The sequence below is a fragment of the Drosophila mojavensis genome, unplaced genomic scaffold, assembly GCF_018153725.1.
Source record: "Drosophila mojavensis isolate 15081-1352.22 unplaced genomic scaffold, ASM1815372v1 contig_74, whole genome shotgun sequence".
Taxonomy (NCBI): domain Eukaryota; kingdom Metazoa; phylum Arthropoda; class Insecta; order Diptera; family Drosophilidae; genus Drosophila; species Drosophila mojavensis.
In genome coordinates this window covers 19,267,113-19,291,699 of record NW_025318899.1, presented here as the reverse complement: position 1 = coordinate 19,291,699, position 24,587 = coordinate 19,267,113, and the positions used below count along the sequence as shown (strand labels likewise).

General features: G+C 34.0%; 2 protein-coding genes across 9 annotated transcripts in view; one reads left to right on the top strand and one right to left on the bottom strand.

The window, feature by feature from the left end:
* Nucleotides 1–24,587, top strand: part of LOC6582963 (rab11 family-interacting protein 3) — a 57,993-nt gene that overhangs the window by 2,007 nt on the left and 31,399 nt on the right. For 3 of the 7 annotated variants that reach the window (XM_015162667.3, XM_015162662.3, XM_015162664.3), the window contains exons 2-5: nt 12,355–12,508; nt 12,575–12,869; nt 12,948–13,016; nt 14,560–14,604. In XM_015162667.3, coding sequence (XP_015018153.1) covers nt 12,376–12,508; nt 12,575–12,869; nt 12,948–13,016; nt 14,560–14,604 — 542 coding nt within the window. In that variant the 5' untranslated portion in view covers nt 12,355–12,375. Of the gene's footprint in view, nt 1–12,354; nt 12,509–12,574; nt 12,870–12,947; nt 13,017–14,559; nt 14,605–18,447; nt 18,605–20,152; nt 20,171–24,587 lie in introns of those variants that run through there. The other 4 variants (XM_002008608.4, XM_015162663.3, XM_015162666.3 and 1 more) reach the window with 3 other exon arrangements.
* LOC6582964 lies at nt 15,925–16,822 on the bottom strand. Of its 2 annotated transcripts, none has more exons than XM_015162671.3 (2): nt 16,515–16,822; nt 15,925–16,456 (listed from the first exon to the last, which is right to left on the bottom strand). In XM_015162671.3, the coding sequence occupies exons 1-2, from the start codon at nt 16,728–16,730 to the stop codon at nt 16,097–16,099; spliced, it is 576 nt and encodes a 191-aa protein (XP_015018157.1). In that variant the 5' UTR covers nt 16,731–16,822; the 3' UTR covers nt 15,925–16,096. The 2 variants fall into 2 exon arrangements, with proteins under 2 accessions (XP_015018157.1, XP_015018156.1); XM_015162670.3 differs by having other exon boundaries at nt 15,925–16,453; nt 16,515–16,821.

The following is a 24,587-nucleotide window of genomic DNA, read 5'->3' as shown; positions in this document are numbered from 1 at the left end:
ATCAAATAAAGCCATCATTCATATTTGTCTAAAGAAAATATTAAAGAATAAAAAAAAATTTAAAAATAATTAAATAAAAATAAAAAATAAGAGTAAATAAATAAAAATAAAATAAAAGTTACAGAATGTCTTCAAGTCACTAGCTTGATTCCCTCAAAATTAATTTACTGTGAGTGCAGCTCAACTGCTGCAGCAGAGGGTGGGGAGCGAGATAAAGGATAAGAATTGAGAGTAAGGCAGCAGCGGCACGAAGACCAAGTACAAGTACTTCCGCCTGCTGGCGAGAGTTTCAATGCTGCTGTTGTAGTAGTTGTTGTGACAACCTGCCCAGCGGCATGGAACAGGAAACGAACAGGCGTAGGACACGGCTTGGCGACACTTGAGGCTGCGTTTCGGTAATGTGAAACCCACTCAAAGATGCAGCAGCCGCAGTGGCAGCGGCAGCGGCAGTGGCAGTGGCAGTGCCAGCTGCGCTTCTGCGATTTGGCGTTTCCATTGCATCGCATTTTTTGTCTGCTTCCTCTTCTGCATTCGCATTATCCATTGTAATTTGATAGTTTTTCATGTTGCCTCAAGTCCATTTGGCCCCTATTAACGTTGTTGCTGGCGCTCTAAAATTACAGCTGCCTCCCTCGTCTCTTTCTCTCCCCACCACCACCATTGGGCTGTGAACTTCTCTATTTGCATCTCTTTCGCACGCGAGGGCGATCTAACGGTTCTGCTTTGCTGTGCACTTTGCATACTGCGCTGCCCAAAAATGGTTCGTTGTTGTTGCTGTTGCTGCTTTTGCCGGGCCTTGGCACAGTTATGTGGCTTGGCCACGTTTTGTTGCTGTTATTGTTGTTTATCTTATGTCTTACGGGGCTTGTTCATGTTTTTGTTATTCTGCATTTGCAATTTGAGTTTTGTCTTTGGGCTTGACCCGCTGTCAGCTGGGATATTTTTGAATAGTGCTTTGCGAAAAAAGAAAAATTGAAAAAAAAAAAAAAATATGTTTTAGATGTATACCCTGTAGAAAAGGCGAAGAAATATAAGATATATCATGTTGAAATTATAATAAAAATAATTTATGGAAAATATGATTAATTGTTATTTATAATAATATTTATATATATTCTTAAAATCTGTAATATTAATATTTATTACGAATGAAATAAAGATTGAGAAATGTTGATTTAACATCTAGTGAAAATAGTTAATAAGCAACATTTTATACTTTGTTTATACAATGTATTTTAGTTAGTTAGATCATCAATAAAAAAATTCCAAGAAAAGAGAATTCAAGTTATTTAACTTAAAGTTAATTTGTTTGTGTAAACAAATAACAATAAATGTCATTATTTTATTTATTTTCATTTGCAAAAAATAAGGTGAACAAATGCATTAGCTAATGCATAACAAAAAGGCAGAAAAACCCAAATAACAGAAAAAAAAACCACAGCTGAAATTATAATTAAACATTTTGCCGCTTTTGAACTTCAATTCGATGCGATTCAAGGCAAGCGAGTTGAAAATATTTTATTTTTGTTTTTAACTTTTTTTGCTTTTGTTTATAAACAAGGCAAAGCAAGAACTCGTGCCAGAGATTTGTTATTGTTGTTGCCAAAAATACAAAAAAAAAGAAAAAAAAAAACGCCCCGAGAAAAAAGCGTGTCAGCAGCTTGAAGAGCAGTCAATAAACGAGAGATACAGAGAGAGAGAGAGAGAAGATAGCGAGGTCTAGACAATACTTAAAGACGCTGACATCTTCAATTGATTTGTAATTGCCTAGAAATGCACTCTGGTAATGGAAATGCATTCAGCTGCAAAGTGGGTCAAATGGTGGTGGCAGCACCACCTGCTCTGGTTCAATGCACCATCAGTGGAAATGGAAAATTAAAACTGGAAATGCATAGAAAAATGTGTTTGTAATTAGCTATGGAACATAACTAATGTCAAATACGACAACAGTTCTGTGAGATCTGCCTCAGCTCTACCTAAGTAAATAATTTTGAGTGTTGAGCGTAATGCAAATAAAAACACACACACGCCGACATACTCTGGAGATATCTGTATACCTCTACACAGGTGGTGTCGCGGTCTTTCTCATTATTTACTGTCATTGTTGTTTATAATTGTATTATTTCTCTTTTGTTCTGTCAGGTGTTGCGGTTCGTAGTTTTCAATGAATATCACAAGAGTTACAAAAGTACGTGGTAGATAGGAAGTCGACTGGACTATAGCATTTCCTTAAGAGTGTTTCGTTTTATATGAATACGTATGCAGCGCAGCATCGTGAGGCTTCTTTTATTTCTTAAATAGTTACATACGTGTTCTTACCGTATGCAGGTACTTAGACATGTCTGAGGCAAATTGCAGCCTTAACTGAAACTAAGTACGATCTATATATGTAGATACATATATAAATATATCAAAAGTTTCCAGTTTAAAGATATCTTATAACTTTATAGAGATATGTATATTGAGCTGGCTATGCAATTCAAGATATCTTAGCTGCTTTATAGTTTTGCTAGGTATACCAGACACTTAAAGTTTCAATTACATTCTGAAATTCTATTTGTTTAGTGTGTTTTTGATGGCACTATATGCCTAAATATTTATTTAATTTAATTCTTTAATAGAAAATAGAATAGTGTGTAAGAACCATTATTAAAAAGCATTAAAAAATAAATAATAAGTAAAAGGTTTGCCTAAATAAACTATGTATTATAAATATTTAAATATATAAATATATTATTATAGATATAAATATATAAGTGTATTATGAATTTAAAAAATAATAACTTGATCTATTTATAATATTAAAAAGGAAGAGTCAGTGCAATATATCTGATAGGATTAAATTAGATAAAATGAATGTCTATAAAATAGTTCCATATTTTAAGGTTTCAATATTACTTGATTTTATAATACATATCTGAGGCGAAGCTAAGCATTAAGGCCTTTATGAACATCTAAAATAATAAACTACTAGAATACCAATATATATAAAGTACTTTAGTTAACCGTTTCGACTACTTAAAGTGTTGACACTGTCGAGCTCGGAATTTTTCGCCAGCGGCAATTGTAGAAGAGCCTGCCTCATTATTCATTCAGGAAAGTAGTCGGTCAGGTTTATTTTTTTTTCTTCTCTCTTTTTTTTTTTTGGTTTCTCTTTGGCTTCCGCTTTGTGGAGTACGCCCCAAGAATTTTAAACCTGCTGCTGCACCTCTGCCGCATGCCTCTGCCTCAATCTCTATATAGACGTTGGCTACAAATTAGCGGGAACTGCCAGCGTGGCATCCACGAGGTTGAAAATAGAGTCTCTGGCCCGTCTCTCAGCTAAGAGCTAAGAGCCAGCCATCCAGCCAGCCAGACAGTTGAGCAGATGCATAAAAATAAAATATGTCAAAGCGACGCAAATGGGATTTGGCTTTGGTTGCAGGCGGGCGAATATCTCCAGCCCAGATGCAGTTAAATCCTAATCAAAAAGTTCTAAATTGTTTATTTTTCTATATTGTTGCTCGCTCCATTTGTCAAATAGATCTGTTTGCCTTGGCTGCATATATATTTCATTTGTTGACCTAATTTATCAAACGATTTTCAACTTTTAAGTTTTCCAGAGCTTTTGATAAATTTGATTTTCTATTTTTTACGACAGTTTTCCCACAGTTTTCAGAGTTGTTGACGTCTCTTGGTTTTCCACACATACACATACACACATTTCCCTCTGCTTAGTGACCTTATTTATTTTTTAAGTTCATTTGATTCTCTACTTTGAGTGTCGTAATGCATTTCCTTATGTTCCCCCATTTTTCTATCATTTCCCTTTGTTTGTATAATTAATCAATATTGTTTTCTATCATATTACTCTTTATTTCTTGCTATTTTTTTTGGGGGCGTTTAATTGTCTATTATAGTTTTTTATTATTTTTTTTTTGTGGGGGCGTATTGTTGTGAGATCAGCTTATTTTTATGGTGGATTTTGTTCAAGTTTGATAAATAATTGTAGTAAAAGCAAATATTTGTTTATTATGTGAGGAATTGTGGCATTATCTTCAAAAGTTTTACAAAAAAATCCGTTGCTAATTTGAGTAAATGGGATCTTGTTATGGGACATATATTAAATTAAATAAATAATAAAATTGCAATTAAAAATACCTAATAAAATTTCGTTATTTTCCTTCGTTTAAAGCTGTTTAAAAATGGGTTTGCAAATATTATAATTATTTTCTTTATTTACAAAACACTTTAATAGAATTTATTCAGCAAAATTTACAATTCAAATATTTATAATTAATGCCAAAGTAAATTAGACTTTTTAATAGACTGCTCACTTTTAAATATTTATGGCTGGAGTTTTTTTTTTACTAATCATTTCCACGGCAGTTCATTAGCTTTCAAATCTTATGAATAACTCAAGCATTTGCTAAGTTAACTTCAATATAACTCGTTGTTTCTTTGCTCATTTTTTTTTGGATATGTATAAACGTATACAAAAATTTATTGAATAAGCACGTCTCAAGTAAAAAAACGCATTGCAATAAAATATAATTTACGTATTAAAGCGTAAAACACGTTTCGAAAGAGACAGAGAGTCATAGAAATATGAACAGAGAATGAGAGACAATGGGAGAGAACGAGAGAGGGAGAGGGTGCTTCCCCGCTTAGTTGATTAGTTTTAGCTATTGTGAAAATGTTGCAAAAAGCTAGCTGAGAATCAAGCAAGCTCTCCGATTATAGTCAGCGGTTCATTGTAACACAGCTATAAAGAATGATTTCTGTACATTAATCAACAAGTTTATCTCATTTGTATACACGCTTATCTAATTCTTTAGTTTTTTTTTCGGACCAGCTTCGCTCTTATAAGAAAAATTATTGCATATCTCTTGCTCAAATCTGAGCAGCTGTTTGCCTTGGTATTTTCCATTATTATCTCGAGCTCTCGATTTTGCGCCAGCAGGTAGCAAAAAAAAAAAAAAAAAATGAAAATTCCAGAGTTGTGAAAAGGTTCAGACCGAAAATGCTCACTTGACGCCGATTTAATTGATTATTTCAGTGGAACTCTCACTAGGGCTAGACTTTATGAGCATCGTTCGTTTGAAATATGTGTGTTGGCCTCCTTCTGTTGGTGCATGTGGTAGGGAAACTATCTCAAAGTAAAACTGGAGGAGTTGCTGCCACATGTTTGTGCTACGGCTTCTTCTTCTTCTGCTTAACCACTTGAGTTTCATGCCCAAACTTGGCTAGTTGTTGTTGTTGTTGTTAGTAGTGTTCGTGTGGTTTCATAATGCCGGCGCATTACTCGCATTATGACAATCGCATGGCATGAGGCACCGATTCCCTGGCCATCATGCCATGCCATACCATGCCATGTGCTTGATCTAGCATAGAGGAGGCTCATTAAAATGCCAGACTCGACCAGCTGACATATTGAGTTGAAGGCATTGTTTAACTTTTGGCTTATTTAGCTATACGAGAAAAAGAGAAGAAATTATTAAACATTTGTATAATTTATGCTATGTTATAGATTTTTGTCTACAGAAAAATTCATCAAAAATTGAATTTACAAGTTCGTTAAAATCTTTTAATTGATTAGTTATGAAAAAATACAAATAATTCTATTAAATTTTATATATATAAAAAATTGGGAAATATAGAATAGTTTTGTTATTTTATATATATAATATAAAAATAATAATAATTGAATTAAAATCACTTTAATTTTTAGTTTAGAAGGAGACATCTATGTACTTTTTCTCTTTTCCTTAAAAAAAAAAAAATAAATAAATAAATAAAATAAAAACAAAATAATTTAAGTAATAGAATAGAATATTTATTTAAAAAGAATAGAATAGAATATTTATTAAAAAAAAAATACAATATTTAAATTATATTAAGTTTAATTTTTAGTTTATATGGCGTCATCCACATATGTACTACTGTTTAATATAATTTGCCTTATTTGATACAACCGATATTTAATGAATCTCCTTAGTGTATATTAATAGCCTATATGTATATATAGATAGTTTAATTAAGAAACAGTATTACATTCGTGTATAATCAACGAGAACTAAGCTTAAGCAGAACATGAATGCTAAGCCCTAAGTCAACAAGATAATATAATACAAGCAAATGTGTATATAAATATATCCTCATATATCGCTTTCATCTTAACTCTACAACCTCAATATATTTCCCTTTCTATTACTTCTACTCTTAAGCAGCCTCAGATATTGAACACTTTTCAGTTGTTATTGCCCAACTTATGTGTATTTATTATGCAATCAGAGACATTTTATCTTCTCAGTGTGTAACACATGTAGTTCACAAATCCCTTCCTGCTTCCTTTCTCACTCAATAGACACTTTACAGCTGTTTGGACTGTCAACGGAGAGCAAACATTTGGAGATAAGTAGAAGATGAAGATGAGATCGTGCAGCAGTTTCTGTTGATTAGTAAATTGAATCGTTTGCCCATCCTAAATTTGACATCATCCACTGGGCGCAGTTTTCGCTCCTCGCATTTATTGTTTTCTCTCTGCTGGCGTAAGGCGCAAGGTCAAGTTTGTTTCTGACTCATGTCAAAGTCACAAAGGGGCAGCAGCAGCAGCAGCGCCAGCTGTTTCTCTCTAAATGAGTCTGTGGTCAGTAGCCGCCTCGTTGGCTGCCCAGAGTCTCGGATAACATCAAATAAATAGCAAATGCGCCCCATAAACGAGCAGCTTGTGCTATAATTAAATCATATATTGAGTTCTCTACTCTCTGAGCTCTGTGGCATGTGTTACTGATCAATAGCATATGGCTACACCCAACGCTATGGACTGCCTACAGTGTAATATATCGTCAGAGCTTAGAGATCTCTATAATGCTAATCAAATTTATAAACATGGCTAAATTGATAGTTATCCATTGCATGGATAGTTTCCCATAAATTTGTATAAATTCAAATGGATGTCAATTCCTATTCAATTTAATTTGCATTGCAATAATTTAGCTATATAGCTGAAAGTAGACATAAATTAAAAACGTATTTAATTTGTTCAACTTTTGAATGAGATTTTTATTTTAAACTCATAGAAAAATATATTGGAATAGTTTAGAAAACGCTTTTATTTCCAGAAGTTGCAAAAAATGATTATGCTTGGATGACTTGTTTAAATATTTTTATTTCTATATATTCAATGATTCAATAATTTATAAAAAATTATTAATAATTAGTCTTAACTGTGTCTGGTCCGAATATCAATTGAAGCGTTTAGTTGCTTCCCTAAAATGTCTGATTCGAGAATCTGGTTTTCTTATGTAGCTTTCACTTGTATATTATATTGAATTAAAGAAAGCTAATTTATTTATTATTTTATATATATTATTATTAGATTATCTTTTAATTGCCTTTTAAATGTTTATAAATTTATAAATACATATTAAAAAAAAATATATATATATATATATATATATATATATATAAATATACTTTAAATTATACTTTATATTATGTATAATTTTAAATAACAATAATAACATAATTTTATGCAACATATTTCTATGAAAATAATTTATATCATTTTATTCTTTAAGTTAAGCTTAATAAAATAGATTTTTCAGCTTCGGTTTCTAGTAAGAGACTCATGAAGTATATAAAGTCAAGCTTATGCTGGTTGTTGTTAATAGAAAATAGCCGTAGGCTTCTTCTTTAGTTGTAACAGAAAGCAGCAACAACAAAAAATGCTACAACAACAATTTAATTAAGCTTTGCACACGTTAATTACGTTCTTCTCACAGAGCTTCTCGCTTTGTCTGTTTCGGTTCAAATAAAAGTTCACACAGTTCTTTATTTGTGCATATCAGGTGCTGATGATATGCTGATTGTTGTTGTTGTTGTTGCTGTTGGAGTTGCAGTTGTGTAGACAATGGAAAAATGTTCATGGGAAATACATTTACAATTATAGAGCCACCGACCGATTTTGCATGAAAAGTGCATTGCAAATCAGCGAAACGGAGAAGCGCAAACAGACAACAACACAACAACAACAGCAACAGCAACAAATATCGTCACACATTTATGACTCTGAGAGTCCGCTGCGAGGCATGACAAATGATAAATCCAACTGTGAGGCTGTGAGTCTTGCGGGCACCACCCTCTTCTGTCTGACAGCATCTTTCCGCAGCTTAATAACTGTATGCAGTCTTCTGTTTTTGTTGCCGCTGAACAGGTTGCAATAACGGCCAAACCACACGGCAGCAAAATCCATTTCAATTATATTCAGCTGACATACATATAGGTATGACTACAATAGATATAAATTAATCGGTGAGAATTAAAAGGAAAAATAAAGTAAATAACAAGCAAAGCCAATATACCCTGAATAAAATTAAAAATATAACTATCTATATATTATTTAAATAAAATGAAAATTGTAGAACTAAAATATACATATAAATATTTTAAAATAATAATTCGTTAACTATGTAAATTTAAATTGAAAGGATTTGAAGATAATTACACAAAAATTCATTTACTTCATAAATAATATAAATACTTATATTAAATTATTAATTAATTCTTTTGGCTGCTCCAAAATTGAAATAAATTTGGTTTCAGAAATAAACGAAAGAACAGAAAGTAATTATAAAAAATTAATATATTTATTTTTCGTTTGAAAGTAATCAATAAAAGAAAAATATTTATGATAAAAAATTATTAATAAATATTCATTAAGAATTTCCAAGTTTCACATGCTGATCAATTATTACTTGCAAAAAAAGCTAACTGAGAATTGAATAGAATATGATTTATTACTGTCTACAATAATAATTTTTATACATATAATGGATTTCGATATTAAGAATGTTAGTTTTATGTTTATTTAGTTTTCTTTAAGTATTACTAATGATCGTTATATTCATTCTTATATTTATCAACTTGGCTGCAGTTTAATATTAATATTATTTATTAATATTTATTTATTTATTATTATTATTTTTACGATACTATTAATAAAAGCCGCACTCATTCCTAGCAACTTGAGCAACCCTCTCCATTCATCTTGCATTTGCTGACATGCAACTGTCGAGCTGTCCCAGCAGTCAGCTCACACGCCCTCATTTCTGCGGATTATGCATTGGCAGAAGGCGCAAAGCAATTGCATAAGTGCAAAATTTCGTTTCACTCGTTTTGGCCAACTTTCCTAAACTTGGCAAACATCGATTTTTCAATGCAGTTGTCGTCGTCACGTCAACATTATTTTCGACTCGCTGCTCGAAGAGTTCATTGCACCCAGCAAGTGGCTCCTACTTTGCGTTTGCCTGCGTCTTGGCCCTTTCGTCAATGGTCAAAAGCATAAAAAAAAACCAACGTGCACACACAAACATTTGTTGGCTTTGACTGTTTAGCTATTTGTTTTCTTTTTACTTGTTTTTTGTTGTTGTTTGGTTTTGCTTTCGCTTTGAACTTCTGCCATGTAATAATCATTTTTCATTATTGCGCATTTTTCCAGTTGAAAACGCTTGCTGCAATTTGCTAGATAATCAATATTTAATCACAGGTCTTTATGTTGCCTCATTATGACTAATATATGATTGAAAATGCAATTGCGTACATCATTATTATTATTATTATTACTTTGCTCGTTTCAAGTGAAACGAGTCAGACAATGAAGTTCACTCTAAAAGGTTAAGAGGTTGCTCCGTCTAAGAAAGTTGAGACATTAAAAATGCGGGTGATCAAGCGTGAATAAGGAAAGTTGATGGTAAAATTAAAGCTGGCTGATCATAATACAGATTACTCAATAGAAAAGTGGAGCTAATTCCAGCTATTTGTAACTATACAAATCAGTTAGCTGCTAATGATTACCATGCCTGCTAACTGGTCTCTAATAAATGTTATCTCATCTACACGAAAATAAACTGACCTATTTATTAGGGCCCACCGTCGAATCGTGTCGCCTAACGGCCCTGACATTTCAATCAATCATGAACAAAATTCCCAAAAAACACACACGAATGGGTTGGGTCTATGGGTATATTGTACTCAATATTATTATAGATTTTGCTCCCAAGTACATTTTTTGTTTTATTTCTTTGCTTTCTACGAAACGAAAGCGTGTAACCCAAAAAGTAAACAAAAAGAAAGAAGAAGAAATAAAGCTAGTTAAAGTTCAGTTGCTGTCTCTCTCTCTCCCGCTCCCGCTCGAAATGACAAAGCATAGGCAAGACAATTATAAAGTAATTACGCACGCTGAGCGGGCCTTACAAATGGGCCTCTCTAGAAATGTCGCCGCTGCGTTTTACTGCGGGGGCTGTATTCGTCTGTCTAATTGTGCTGTGCGCCGAGAGGGAAGTGACCACAACAGACCTCGACCTATTTGGATAACTTTTTACTATTTGGGCTGACCACTTCCGTTCATAGTTCTATCGCAGCTAATGCAGTGAGTGTGCTACCTGTTGCAGTTTCTATTTTATTTAAATGAAATGGGAGTTGATGAATTTATAAATATAATTGCGTAAGGTAGTGAAGATACAGAAACCGGAAATGTATTTAGAAATAAAGAAATATATATATGGATTGGGAAATAGATATAATAATAGTAAACAATATATATATTATAGTAGATATAATATACATACGAGTATAAACTTTCTTATAGTACATAAAATGAAATACTTCCAATGTAGGTATGGTATTATGAGTATATAATTATATATCCATGTTATGTATGTAGTTAGCGTTTTGTTATTTTTTTGTTACGAGCTTGCTAAAAAGTTAAGCAGAGGAAGACAAATTTGTTGTTAGTAAGCAGAATATATTTAATTATATTAGTAGTAGTAGAATATTCATAAATATAATAAAATAATGATATAATAAAAATCTATAATATAATACATATATAAACATAATTTTAATATTCTATGATGTAATTAGTAAGTGGAATATTCTGTATTATTTATTACATAAGCTTTTATATTATAGGTTGATTAATTATACTCATTCACGAAAGTGAATCAGTATATTGGTTTTGTGCAATGTCCGTCTTGCTGTCCGTCCGTCTGTCCGTCTGTCCGTCTGTCCGTATGAACGCAATCTATTTCGGCGCTATTGAAGCTAGAGACTTGAAATTTGGAACACATACTCGTGTATATCTCCGATTTATAAAGTGTTAAAATTTTCCCGATCCGCCCACTAGGGGCGTGGCAAATCGGAAAATGCATTTTCCGATATACCAGAAATCATGTTTGTTGAAGAGCTAGAAAGCTGAAATTTGGTATGTAGGTCCGCGTTGACCACCCAAGATCACGAGCTATGGCGGATATATCTACGCCCATTGGGGGCGTGGCAAATCGGATAAAACTGTATCTCCTAAAGTTGTAAACCTAGAATGCTGAAATTTTGCACGTCAGCTAATGGTATGATTCTATAAAGTCTGAAGATAAATTACAAGTTTACGCCCATTGGGGGCGTGGCAAATCGGACCTGAAGATATAGTGATTTTTTAAATTCTCCTATATTTTGTACACTATTGATGGCAGAGACCTCAAATTTTGTATATATACTCGGACTGATCACCCAAGACCAAAAAGTTTTGTCGGATATATGTCCGCCCACAGGGGGGCGTGGCAAACCGCAAAAGTTTATATCTCCCTAAAAGTATAATAGCTAGAAGCTTCAAATTTGGATAGTTGAGTTACTGGTAGCCTCCTCTATCGATTCCCCAAAAATAATTTTTACGCCTCTTTAGGGGCGTGGCATATCGAAAAATACCCTGTAATTTTCACATTTTTTGAGGGTAAGCATTCAAACTTTGCAGTTAGGGTACCGTTATCTCTTTCTAAAAACTGACCAAAAATGAGGTGTCTACGCCCAGTTGGGGCGTGGCAAATCGGAAAAACCTGTATATTCTACAGTATTAGAGCGAAACTTAACTACTAAATTGTTGATGGGATGTGAATGAGTATTCCGCAGTCGGTAACGCCCGACTGCAACGTTCTTACTTGTTTTTATACTGATTGGGATCGAGGCGAAACTTATATAGAGGAAAGAAAACTTATCTTTCAGCTGAATAATAAAATATAATTGTTTACCTACTAATGGCAAATTATTATATTTTATTATACAACTAATAAAAAGCTAATTTACTTTTATAGACAAACAATCCCACTTGAGCACAAAGAAAGCCTTTTGGCCAAGCCCTGTTTGGCTTTCTCTAGTTGTTGTCGCCTTTCAGCCAACAGAGTTCGAATTGCAGTGCGATGCATTCTTGTGGCTTCTTCGGTTGCATGTCGAAACTCAATTAGCTGTCCTATTGACCTGTTTGCCGCTGCTTATTGCTAGACAATTTTAAAGTAACTTTGAACATTTTGCATTTCTTTGCAGGCTTTGAGCAGCTTTGGCAGTATGGCGCCCATGCCACGCATTCAATTGGCCAATAACAATGCGGCCATAAAAGCCACAACCAACAATTTTCTGTATGCCGAAACAATTTCCGGCGACAGCAGCCCAACACCCAGCAGTCCGCCTTCGAGCACAGGTAAATTGCATCATAGACTATGGTCAAAGATTTCCGCCTTACCTCGCCTTCTTAATGCTTCCACAGCGGGCGTTGCCAAATCGCAGTGCTCCTCCCTGTCGGATGGCGAATCCTTTGAGGGCTACGGCGAGAACGAGTACAGTGTTCAGCTGCGTGCGGCGGGCAGCAACAACAATGGCAACAGCAGCGGCAGCAACAGCCACAGCATTAACAATGGCAACAACACTCACCATCACAGCATGAACAACGGATCAGTGCATGAGCACAGTGGACACTCAAATGACGGCAATAACAATCTGGATGATACGGCTGGCATTGAGCTCGATCTGGCGCCTCACGTTGTCTCATCCTCGCCCAAGGAGTAAGAGTGCATGTAATTTATATACTCATCTCACAGAGTTTTATTAACCTATTGTCTGTTGTCTCTTTTCGGTTGCAGTGACGAGGAGCTCAACATTATGCCCCGCGACAACTGGGCCAGACGCAGTCTGAGACGCACACCTACAAGGTAACATCACCAGACACATAACAAGTCGGCGTCTCGCCTGCCATATAAGGTCGCAACGATCAACAATTAGTTATGGAAGGCTTGAATGCTTGTAGAAATTTATGCTGTCCCAAGTCATGTTATTTGCACACAGTCGCATAATCGTCGCGCCTCTTGACGTAATGCCCATAAACTGACCAGTTTGCCAACTCCAAGTAATACTCTAAGCCGCATCTGCTTAGCGATCGTCAACCAGAGTCCGTCTGCCTTGATTTAATTTCTGTATTTCTTTTTATTATTATTTTTTTTCTTTCTGTAAGTCTATTTGAATATTTAACCTTTTCTGTTGTGTATGCACATCTGTATGTATCTCCGTTCGTATATATACGAGCTGGAAAACCAGTTTTACTATGTCTCGCGTTTTGGGCCGTGATTCATGCGTTCCGATCCAGTCGAAATCGCAGTCGAGGCTTATAGTCAGTCGGTGCGCGAACAGAGAGCGCTCTTTGTTTCCGCCTGTATTCAACACACCACAAAGAGAGCGCTATGTCAGTGGGAAAGAGAGACGGATAGCGAGGTGTGTTATGGTGAACTTTAGATTCACCTGCATTAAGAGCAATCGATGCTCTCTTAAATTATACAGTATGCGGGCTGTCCTCTATTCAATTAGAGTGTGTGATTGATTTGCTAGCTATCTTTTGGCATACGTTTTAATGAGAGGTTATAAATAGTCTCTCCATATGTTATGTAGAATTTTATAAGATCTTAGTTTATATATCTTTAGGGAAAACATTTGTCTGTTAGACATTAAATTAAATAATGTTTTAAAATTTAAGAAAATCGGTGGGGATTTTCTTCAGTTCTGTTTAAAGCTGTCCATAAAATATTATGTGTTGCATAAACAATATTATTAAATTTATTAGCATTTGTTTGGATAGTTATGTAGAATTATCTATTATTATAAAAAAAGAAAAAAATATCTAATATTAGGAGGCTATTTCTAGCCGAAGTCAAAATGATTTTTATATAATTTCAAAGGTTTCTCTAATTAGGCTTACATAACTTAAGCTTCACTAGGTTCGTGACAACGAATTAGAAGCTGTATAAAATATTATCTAATAAATAAACCTGTTCTGCTTTTGGTAGACAAGTAAATTTATCTAAAAACTTCTTACTGAGCATACAGAACTCAGTTCATCAAGATAAATAACATATATTTATATAAAGTTTTTATGTGGTCAGAAATTATTCCATATATTTAATAGTTCAAGATAAATACCAATATTATGTGGTTATATCTAAAAATGGATTGAATTAAACCACAAATGTAGAATTATTTATAGAATTCATTCCTTGATGTTAACCTCATTCCTTGAGGTTATGGTTATAATTATTCTTACCATGCATTTATTTTTAAGCTATAGATTATTTTATATAAAGTTAATAGCTTAGTTTATAGGCATTATAAATATGAAGTAGAAATAGAAATACATATTTGAAATGGCCTTTCATACCCCTTTCAATTAAGACGCTTAATAAACCTCATTTCATATATTCTTTACAGCAATCCCGATAGTTTGCCCCAGCGTCGTTGGGGCTCCATGAGAAAGTAAGCGACATTTATTTATTTCTCATATATATTTATGAGTTTTTGGGTTGCCTTTGGTTTTCACGTAGAGCTTCATACGATCCTAACGCATTTTCATTTCATTTGTTGTTCCCATTTGGTTATGGTTTATAAATTGATTATAAAATAAGCCACTGTATATATGCATGCTTTGCATATGTATTAAGAAATATTCATATATTATTTTAATTGTTTGTATATAACAGAAATTTTATGATCCCTATCCATATTTCACTAAAACTAAAGTAAAAGCAAAATTCGTTTAGCTTATCGAATTTTCATATTTCAATTGTTTTGTATATTGAATATTTCAAGTATTCATGAATCGCATAAATGTTTTTCGTTTTGGCACACAAAATTAATGCTTTTGTTTTGCTATTTTTCTGGCCTTTAATAGTCTGGTTCAAGGCAGCGCATAAACTCGACCGATTAATTGCTGCAGATTAGAAAAGTCGTATAAAATGTGTGTAAGATTTTCTCTGAGTTCTGGTTAGGCTGGCATTTCCTTATGGCCAGCTATGTTTATCACTTGTTCATTTCCTGTTTCTCTTAGAGTTTATTTTTATTTGTTTGCCTTGTCAACGAAGTTGGGAAGCGATTCTCTCTCTGTTGCTGACGGCCCTTGCGTCAAGTCTGCTTGAGAGTTTCGCCTTGTGAGTTGCAAGTGAAAAGGTTGAAGGTAGCTGCAGCAGCGTCGAGACTGGAGCCTCGAGCTGCGAGCCGCTTCTTCGGTTCGGCTTGACTTGGTTACAAGTTTTGCGGACTTTTTGCATTATTGTTAAAGGGGTTGTCATGCCATTGGAATGCGCACAAGAGAGAAACGGACAGAGAGAGAGAGAGAGAGAGAGAGAGAGAGGAGTTACGAAAACGAGTTTTGGCTTGCGGCAATTCTGTCAACTCTTAGTTTTCTTCTGTTCAACAGAATTTAGGCCGCATTATATATATGCTTGCACATATATATTTCTTTTATTTTTGTCAACTCACAATTGACCCAAAAGCTGGCCAGGAACTAACTGCAGTTTCAGTTTTCTTTGCACTCTCTAATCCTAATTAGCTGTGAGAAAATTTCATCTAATTAAGATGCAGATGCAGCCGGTGCAATCAGTTAAGGTTTAACCTTCATGCAAGTGCCTCGTAAATTGTGTGGCTAGCTCTTAACTTTCCAGCCATTGCATCCGATTATTCCCAGCGTTAATTTGTCATGCTAATGTCTTTGTTTTTTGCATTGTCTGGGAAGAAAAACTTGAACATTGCTTTCGTCAGAGAAATATATTTAAATGACGTTGAACTTGCATTTAAGAATAAACGGGGGAAAGTGCTGTAGCTCAATTTATTTATTTATTTTTTTTTTACTCTGTCACTTTAATTTAACTATATTAACCTGGAAATTTTAAAAAACTTATGAACATATAAAAAATATGGAACTCTGTTGGCTCCCCTCCCTGAGACTAAAAATTAAAAAAAAGGCCAAAGTCTAAAGTCTCCACTTGGGGGACTTTTTAGGTACAGCCATTGTTTCGGGCACTGGATGCTTGCGCTTGATAGGGGCTGACTTCTTCTTGTTGGTTTGGATGTACCTGGTGGTAGGGCATAGAGAATTCGATGACGAACTTGCCTGAGACTCATTGCCGGTCTCGGTGCGTGGAGTGGATGTATCCACTAACATGTCCGAGTTACTATCCCTTGCAGTGTCCATCATCGATAAATTATCTGATTGCTCCTCCTCCTGTTTGTCAGCCTTCAGTTTTGCAGCCAATAGAAGCTCACCCAAACTCTCCTCAAAATGTAGCTGATTGAGCTTCCTTTCGTCTATTACTGCCTGTTCGAGCCTCTGCTATGGCCGCAGCAAGTGGTTAATCATAACACAACTCGGATATCTAGCTTTAACTTACTTTAGTGTTCCTTAGCCAGAGCCACCATTTGATAAACAAAAGGCATGAAATTATACAGCCTAGCTCAATCCAAAAGAAACGATTTTGATCCAAAATCGCGTACTTAAACATTCCATAGATTTTCAAGAATAACCAGCACACTGTAGGCCATTTTCGGCATTGAGGATGCAGCTTGACAGCCGTCTCAAATGGGATTACTGTTTTAAATGCCCACATTGGTCTTTGGTTACAACTTACAAAATAAAAATTTAATTTAGATTTTTTAAAAATGTTTCTTGCTGCAAAGAAAACATTTGAATGACAATATTTGTATACTGTTACAGAGTACGCCAAATCTTCAGCTGAATTTTATTTCATTGCCTACTATGAATCGTTAGGTGTTCCTTTATCATTATATTCGTGTACCTTGTACGACAGTGCAGAATGATAATGACATGCAACATTGTCATTTGACAATAAGAGTAACATCATAGTAGATCCAATGTTTTGATCCTTCTAAATATATAAAAAATATTTGCTTTGATACTCATTTTTATTGTCCTTATTCATATTGAATGCGTTATGTAAATATGGCAATAGTAATGATAATGACAAGCATAAGGCAATGATGCTGACACTGCCAATGATTAACTGATATATATTTAGTATAGTCCATCAATTATTAGAAATTTTTTCAATGCAATTTCAATTTCCATTTTAGTCGATTTCATTGTCTTTGTCATAAGAATTACTATCACGATTAATCATAACCATAATCATTACTGCAGCTATGATAATTCTTCCTTATTGGAAACATTATTATTATTCTTATTCTTATTATAATATTGCTAATGATAAGGATAATGTACTAGTACAATAATATATAATATATAGTTGCTTTCATTTCCCTTATCAGTATTATTCTTATAAGCATTACTTGCTTTACGATCAATTCCTTTGCCCTAAACATTCCGCATAGCATTATCCTGAATTCTCTAGGATAACTTCTCACTTTTGAACTCATCCGGAACTTAAGCCGCGTTTCTAGCTGCCTGATGAGCAATGACTTATGTGCCGCATACATAATATCTCTATTATCTTCCATTTTGAATTCACTGCGATTGTCACTTCAGAGAAAAATTAGAGGCATAAATTATAGAGCTCGTATCTTTTAAGCTCCATTAATTTGGCCTAAGGTAGCCGGTAACTGCTTGATAAACTTTTTGGTAGTCTAACTGCAATGCTAATTGGCAGCTCTTGGCTGTTGGTAATTGGCCCACGTTTTACAGTTTTTGGCAGCGCGTTTTGCCGTTTGCTGGCAACGTGTCAGCGCGACATCTTGGCAGCCAAAACGTTAACTTTGCAGTGTAAAAAGTATAAAAAGCACGACAGTTAAATAAATATATATCTATATATATGAAAATTCCCTTAGTGCTGCAGCATTTTAGTATTGGCCAAGTTCTTATCGGCTCGCTGCGAGCATGTTGCAAGCGAACGTGTTGCAAGTGCAGTGGCATCTTTTTTATGCAGAGCTGAGGCTGCCAGATTTTGTGAATAAGAAATGATTAAGCAAAGTAAATGAAAAGTAATAAAAGTAATTAATTGAGGGAGATACTAATTTAAGCGTATATTATTTATATTTATTATATATTTTTGATGCACTCTGTTAACCTTTTTTGGCCTTTTCAACTAGCTGGCAGCATTGTTTGGCTCCATCGCCCACGCACTATCAAATAGTTTCGGATGCTTCTCTATTGAGCGAACTCACTTGGTCAATGTGTTGTGTGTTATGTTTTGCTACGCTCATTGTTGTTGCTGTTTTCTCTCTCTCTCTCTCTCTCTCTCTGTCGTTCGCTTGCTCTCTCTCTCTTGTCTTTGGTTGCGTCGAACCTGTTTGTTAGCCGCCTTTTGGATTGAGTCTGCGTTGATTTTTAGTTCGAAACTAGCTGCAAACGTGTGCGGTTCGCGTTTGTCTTAACTGTTTCGCTCTGCCGTTTTGCGAATTTTTGCTGCGTATTGTTTAGCATCCGAAACGCATCCGTCGTCACACAATCGGTTCCGGCGTGGCCATATAGAAATCTACACAAAATTCCACCGGGCGATAGAAAAATGTATGTGAAAGTCTTGCCCCAAACGCAGCGAAACATTTGTGATGAGTGCGAAGACGAATAGTTATAAATACGAGATATATATATTTTAGTTGTTTTTTTTTGGTAATAAATTTCGCTTTCGCGTTTTGTTGTGGCGCGTACAAAGTATTTACTATTTAGTATGAGTTATTGTTTTTAAGCACTCGCCGTGCTTGTTTCTATTGTAGTTTACACTTTGGCAATTTACGGCGTCACGCCTTAATGGCTGCAACAAGCGTCAACAACTGACGAACGGCCTAAACTAAAGATATATATGTATATATATATTTTTTATTTCTGTTGCACATGCTTATAGAGAGTGTGTGTGTGTGAGAGAGAAAGAGAGAGGAACGCAGACGAACGCATCAAGTCTCGTGCATTTCCACCTCTGACATGTCTGTCTACCTGGCACACACATACACACTCACACACACGTGACTGCATTGGGCATTGCACACGCCCTTTTCCATCCATGAAAATGAAAATCTTAGCAAATGCCTTTCAATGCCTTGAATCAGCAAATTACAAACTGAATCGCAGTTGTATAAAGTCTAGTGAGTTTGTCACACTCTCTTTTCCATTTGCTTTGTGTTCGTGTCTTGGTCTATGTCTTTGTCTTTGTGTTGGTCTTATTGCACACCCTTTGCTGCGCCGCATCAATCAAAATCAAATCAGTTTATAGCCTTAATTGCACTTAAGCAGCCATAAAAGTCGGTTAAGTTGCAGTTGCTGCACATGAATTTCATTTTGCTTTGGATTTGATTTTCATTTTTGGTTTCGATTTCATTTTCGCTTTCTGCGGCGCTATTTAACGACGTTATCAGAGCCAAGAAAAGCGCCAAAATGAAAAGCGCGTGTCTGCACAGTATTAGCCATAAAAACAAGAGTTGCAATTGTCTTGCTTGATGCTGTTGTTGTTGTTATTTATATTGAAAAGTAAAGTGTGGCTAGAGTGGATGTTGGCCCATTTCGAAAGTGTGTCTAAAATTGAATTATTTTTTTTGTGCTTGATTTTTATGTGCTTAGTCAAGTCAAGCCAAATCAATGTCCATAAAAAAAGTGAATGCTAAGGCGACAGTTGGCCAAGGATTAATGTGAACAAGTGTGATTTCTGCGGCAATAAACTGAACTGAAAAAAAAGAGAAAACATATATATAAATACATATACATATATATAAATAATATTTCACCTTGAACAAGTGCTCCCTGTGCTGTGTGCTCCTACTCCCAATCAAGTGCCAACTCATGTAACTGAAAACAAGCTAAAAGCTTCACTGGCTAATTAATGTTTATCTTATCCAAGCGAATACAACTTGAAGGCATTTTGCCATGACGCGCACTGCGGCCAATGGCCCAAACAATAAGCAAATGAGTTAACGCACAGATAAGCGTTAATAAATAAATACAAATATATAAACAACAAGAAATATAACTGACTAGCATATACATATATATATACTCTATATAAATCTACAGAGGCAACAAACTTCATATGGATGATGAATATTATGAATATTTTCCCTATGACCGCAGTCATATGAGAAAAACGTGCGTATACTTAATAATATATGGTTTGCGAATTGTTGTTGTTGTCGTTGTTGCACTTAACTGTCATGTAAAGCATTGTTAAATGTATTAATTCTTAAGAAAAAGAAACCACACTGAGGCACGCCCACTTGCTGGCAAACAAACACCCACATAAACACTTTCGCCTGAATTTGTTTTTGTTGCTTTTGCTAAACAATCGGTCAATTGTGAGTCAGCTAAATATATATATTTATATATATGTTTGTATATATGTATATGTAACTGTTACCTGTATTTCTATAGAAATCGCAATATGTCTTGACCCCTTCTGCTCTCACATATTTTGTTGACTTCTCTTTTTGTCATAAAACAGCTTTCAATTGATTTCTGCTAGCACGACAATAAAAGATCTTTGAGTCGTGCACTCAAACATTGTTCACCTTTTATAAGAGGGCGCAATGCAGACAATGAGATATTTTATAGGTACATATAGGATAGATGAAGAAACAAACAACTATTACAAATTTTATTTGTATTGAAAGGATATATAGCCAAACATTTTTCTTAGCTTTGGTGAATAGTTTGCTGAATACTGTCTGTTTTACTGTTTATGTTTTACATATAAATGTTTATTATTTTTATACTTTTGTAAATGCTCTTGCAACTAAAATAGATTAATCATCCTTTGATATTTTAGCCTAGAGTTCATATAATATAATATAATGAATATTGAATATTTCCTTTGAATTGATTACACAACTTTAGGTTACATTGAAATGTTATTATACCCATATATTTCTTTACTGATTGAATATAGCCTGAAAGGGTCTTTATTATTATAAATATTTGTTTTTTTTTTTTTAATGATTGATAGTTTATATTTTGTTAACATAATTTATTATGTCTAAATATTATTATTTTTTATTTTTTTTTTGTAAATATTTTTAATCATTTTTTGAAAATATTTCTAACTAAAAGAAAAAATTTGTAATTTTTTGAAAATTAAAAAAATTTTATTATTGTATTTATTTGTAATTTTATTAATTAATATTTTTGATACATTTTCTTGCTTTATATTTTAATTATAAAATATTTTAATATTTATCATTTTATATATTATATTTATTGTTTAATTTTCTTTTTCAATATTTTTTTATCTATATATTTTATTATTATTTTATTATATATTTTATTTTATTTATTCTTTTTCCAATTATTTCTTGTTAAATTATTTTTCCTCACATATTCTTTTACATTTAAAAATAGCTTTATAAAAATTAATAAATAGGCGCATTTATTTCAATGTACATTCATTTTCTATTATTATACCATTCTAATATCTAATTTGTATGCCCAATTTAAGAACATTTATTTTGTAGATAGATCTAAAATTACATCACCGCTCGTTCAGTTCTCATTGTGGTTTATTGTCAACGTCTGCTTAAATCATTGTTGTGACCGTGTCAAGTGCGCATGTTAACAGTCAACTGCTAATTAAAACCTTGTTCAAGTCACCTGACAAAGGGTCGCGTTTCACAAAATTCAAAACAAAACTCAGTCCCGCTGCCCGCTGCCCGCTGCCTGCTGCCCTTTGCCTCTCCAAATATCTACATAGTATGTGAATAGACCTGTTTGCCGCACTTGCTACATTACCTGTTGCCCGGTTGCAAATAAGGTAAAAGTCAAAGCAGCAGTCAAGACGAAAGTTTTAACGATTCAACTAAATAATGAATACTTCTGCTTTGGCTATAAGTCATAAGCCGTAAGCCTTCTTTTTATGCGGAAAGGTAGTTGACGGAGAGACAGAAGAGAAGTCAGGTAAAAAAAAAAAAAAACAAATAAAATTAAATAATCAGCCAAAGTTGCGAGTTTCTTGAACTTCGCTGCTTAAAATTCAAAGCAGACAATGGAACCTGAACAGAGCTGAGTTTTTATTTTATTTACTTGTATTATTATTTACGATGGCTGATATTTTCGACTCAAATAAACAATAAGGCTTGGCGTAGACTGACGGCCGCTTGCCCATCCCCCGAGACAATCAATCAAACACCTGGCTTACTGTCTAATTGATTGCCGGCTGTAGTATTAGCTCTAGCAGCTCTCTCAGGTTTATAGATTGACCTACTTTTTGGCTTCATAAATATTTGCTACATCGCATGCAAATGCCAAATGTTTTACAGAAGTTGCTTTTATTGCTGTAGTTCAATATAAATATATATGTTTACATAGTATATTATGAAACGCCTCAATGCCTCAAAGTACTTCTAACAGTTACTTTTAGTTTTAGTTTTCTGGCCATAGTTCGTGTTATACTTGATTGCCGCAATGCATTGCGATTGCCAAAGGATGGTTGGCCAGTGTCTAAGCACAGCTTTCAAGCGCCCCTGAGAAGCGGTTCATTCAATTACCTGAGAAACCGCATTTACTACTAGTTTTATGGACATTAGGGCATCGTTTATGTTTCACAGTACCGTTTATTTGGAAAACTGTGCACAGGTGAAAAGCTCACTTAATTACGCCAACTATTGTCATATCTTAGCGTTTTCAACTAACTGCTAGGAAAGTCACTTTTAATTAAACACAAAAAACTTTCAAGTTTTTAAGGCGTGCAGCGCCCCCAGAGGAAGGGGACGGCATGTGAAACTTAGCTAGAGAATGTGAATGTAATGCTTGAGCGCAGAGCTGTGTAAGTTGGGCGATGTTATAGATAATAGTTATAGGAGAGAGATATAGATATATAGTATAGGCAAAGGGTAGTTATATTATATAGTTATACCTTTATATATTTAGTTTTAAATATATATAGTTACATAAATTAAGAATACCTAAGGAGGAGGAGGTCGGATTTCCCAGTCAGCGCAGAACTGAAGCGCTCTATGGGCTTAGATATTTCATTTTATTTTCAGACTAGGCTGAATTTAACTTATATACATATCTGTATATATTTAGTTATAGATATGTATAATCCATTTCGGTTCATTAAGCATTTATTCAAATTTCGAATCAGGCTTCTTGTTGGACATTTATAAAATATGTTCTTCTAGCTGGGTTAGATCTCAGCTCTTTAACAAGCTTTACCCATCCATAACTTATACCATAACTCCCGATCAAATCTTTCACTTTTGACCCACTAGAATCTAGATGCTATAGCAGCTGTTGTAGATATTTTCTATATACGAACTATATTGAAAAGTTTTATATTATGGAAGCAGAATTTATTAATATGCAATAATATTTGCATATTTAATGCCATTTGATTTAAAAAAAAACCTAAACTACAGCAATGAACCGTCTCTCTCGCTTTCCGTCTCTCTCGCTTTCCGTCTCTCTCACTCTTCAACTAACCTATTCACATAATCAACAGTTTTAGCAAAACTTTCTAGTTATGTCATTTCACAAAATATAGTATGAAATTTAAATGTAAATCTTTTATTTATGCGAATTGCCATTGCATGTAACGTGCGCCCTCTGGCCCCTCGTATATTTTAATGCCCTTTGCGAGCGAAACAAAATTCTCAGCTGCAAACCAAGCGGAACGCAATGGGCGTAAAAGAGATAGGGCAACAGGGCGCGACGGGCGGCAAAGGGGAGCACGACGAGGGGTAATGAGCGTGCCTCTAACTGAAGTATTTTAATGATGAGCGAGAGCAAGGCTTTGAGCGGGAGTAGCTGATGCAACAGGTGTGCTTTTTTTTTGCACCGGGTTCTCTTGATCAACACGAGAGCTTGTCATTTGAAATGTCTGGGTAAATGCTATATATAGAAACATGTTGAGTTGATAATATTTTGAGAAGAGTATGATATTTGATATACATCTAGATAAAAGAGGAATAGGTATGTTTAAGCATACAAACATATATTATTATAACAATAACATATATTATATTAACAATAATGTTTTTCTGGGAATTTTAAAATTAATTTTTTTAATTAGCTTGAATTCTCTTTTAAATCAATTAAACTTTTGAAAGATGAGTAAATGAAATAAAATAAATGGACTAAATCTACATTATGATAATAGATTTAGCTTGAATTCTTTTATAGATAAATTAAAGCTAAATCAACACTTTAAAGATAACAATATTTAGCTTGAATTTCTGTTTATTAGATTTGACATATTTAAATTTGTTAGCGAAAAAGTTCTGTTATGACCAAGTTTAGCAAATTCTCTTGTTTGCTCGGTCTTGTCAGACTTTGCTTGTCTTCCTTGAGAATATCTAATCTTGGGCTTATATGTGCAGTATATATTTAGCATATACTTGTAAGCATATTTACAAATTAAAAATAAATATAAGAAAGTTAGGGTATTGTTTTACCTTTAAGATATCTTAGCTTTTAGTTGCCGCAAAAATGTTAAATATTCCCATATAAACTGAAGCAATAGACTAAATGGAATAAGTTTCTCAGTGTTAGAAAGAGAGAGAGAATGAGAGTGAGT

Bases quoted from the DNA above. Each gene is read 5' to 3' on its own strand.
- LOC6582964 (XM_015162671.3), bottom strand. From the start codon at position 16,730: ATGTGGGCATTTAAAACAGTAATCCCATTTGAGACGGCTGTCAAGCTG. The intron at 16,457-16,514 runs GTAAGTTAAAGC...CTGCGGCCATAG, and splicing joins TCTGGCTAAGGAACACTAAA to CAGAGGCTCGAACAGGCAGT.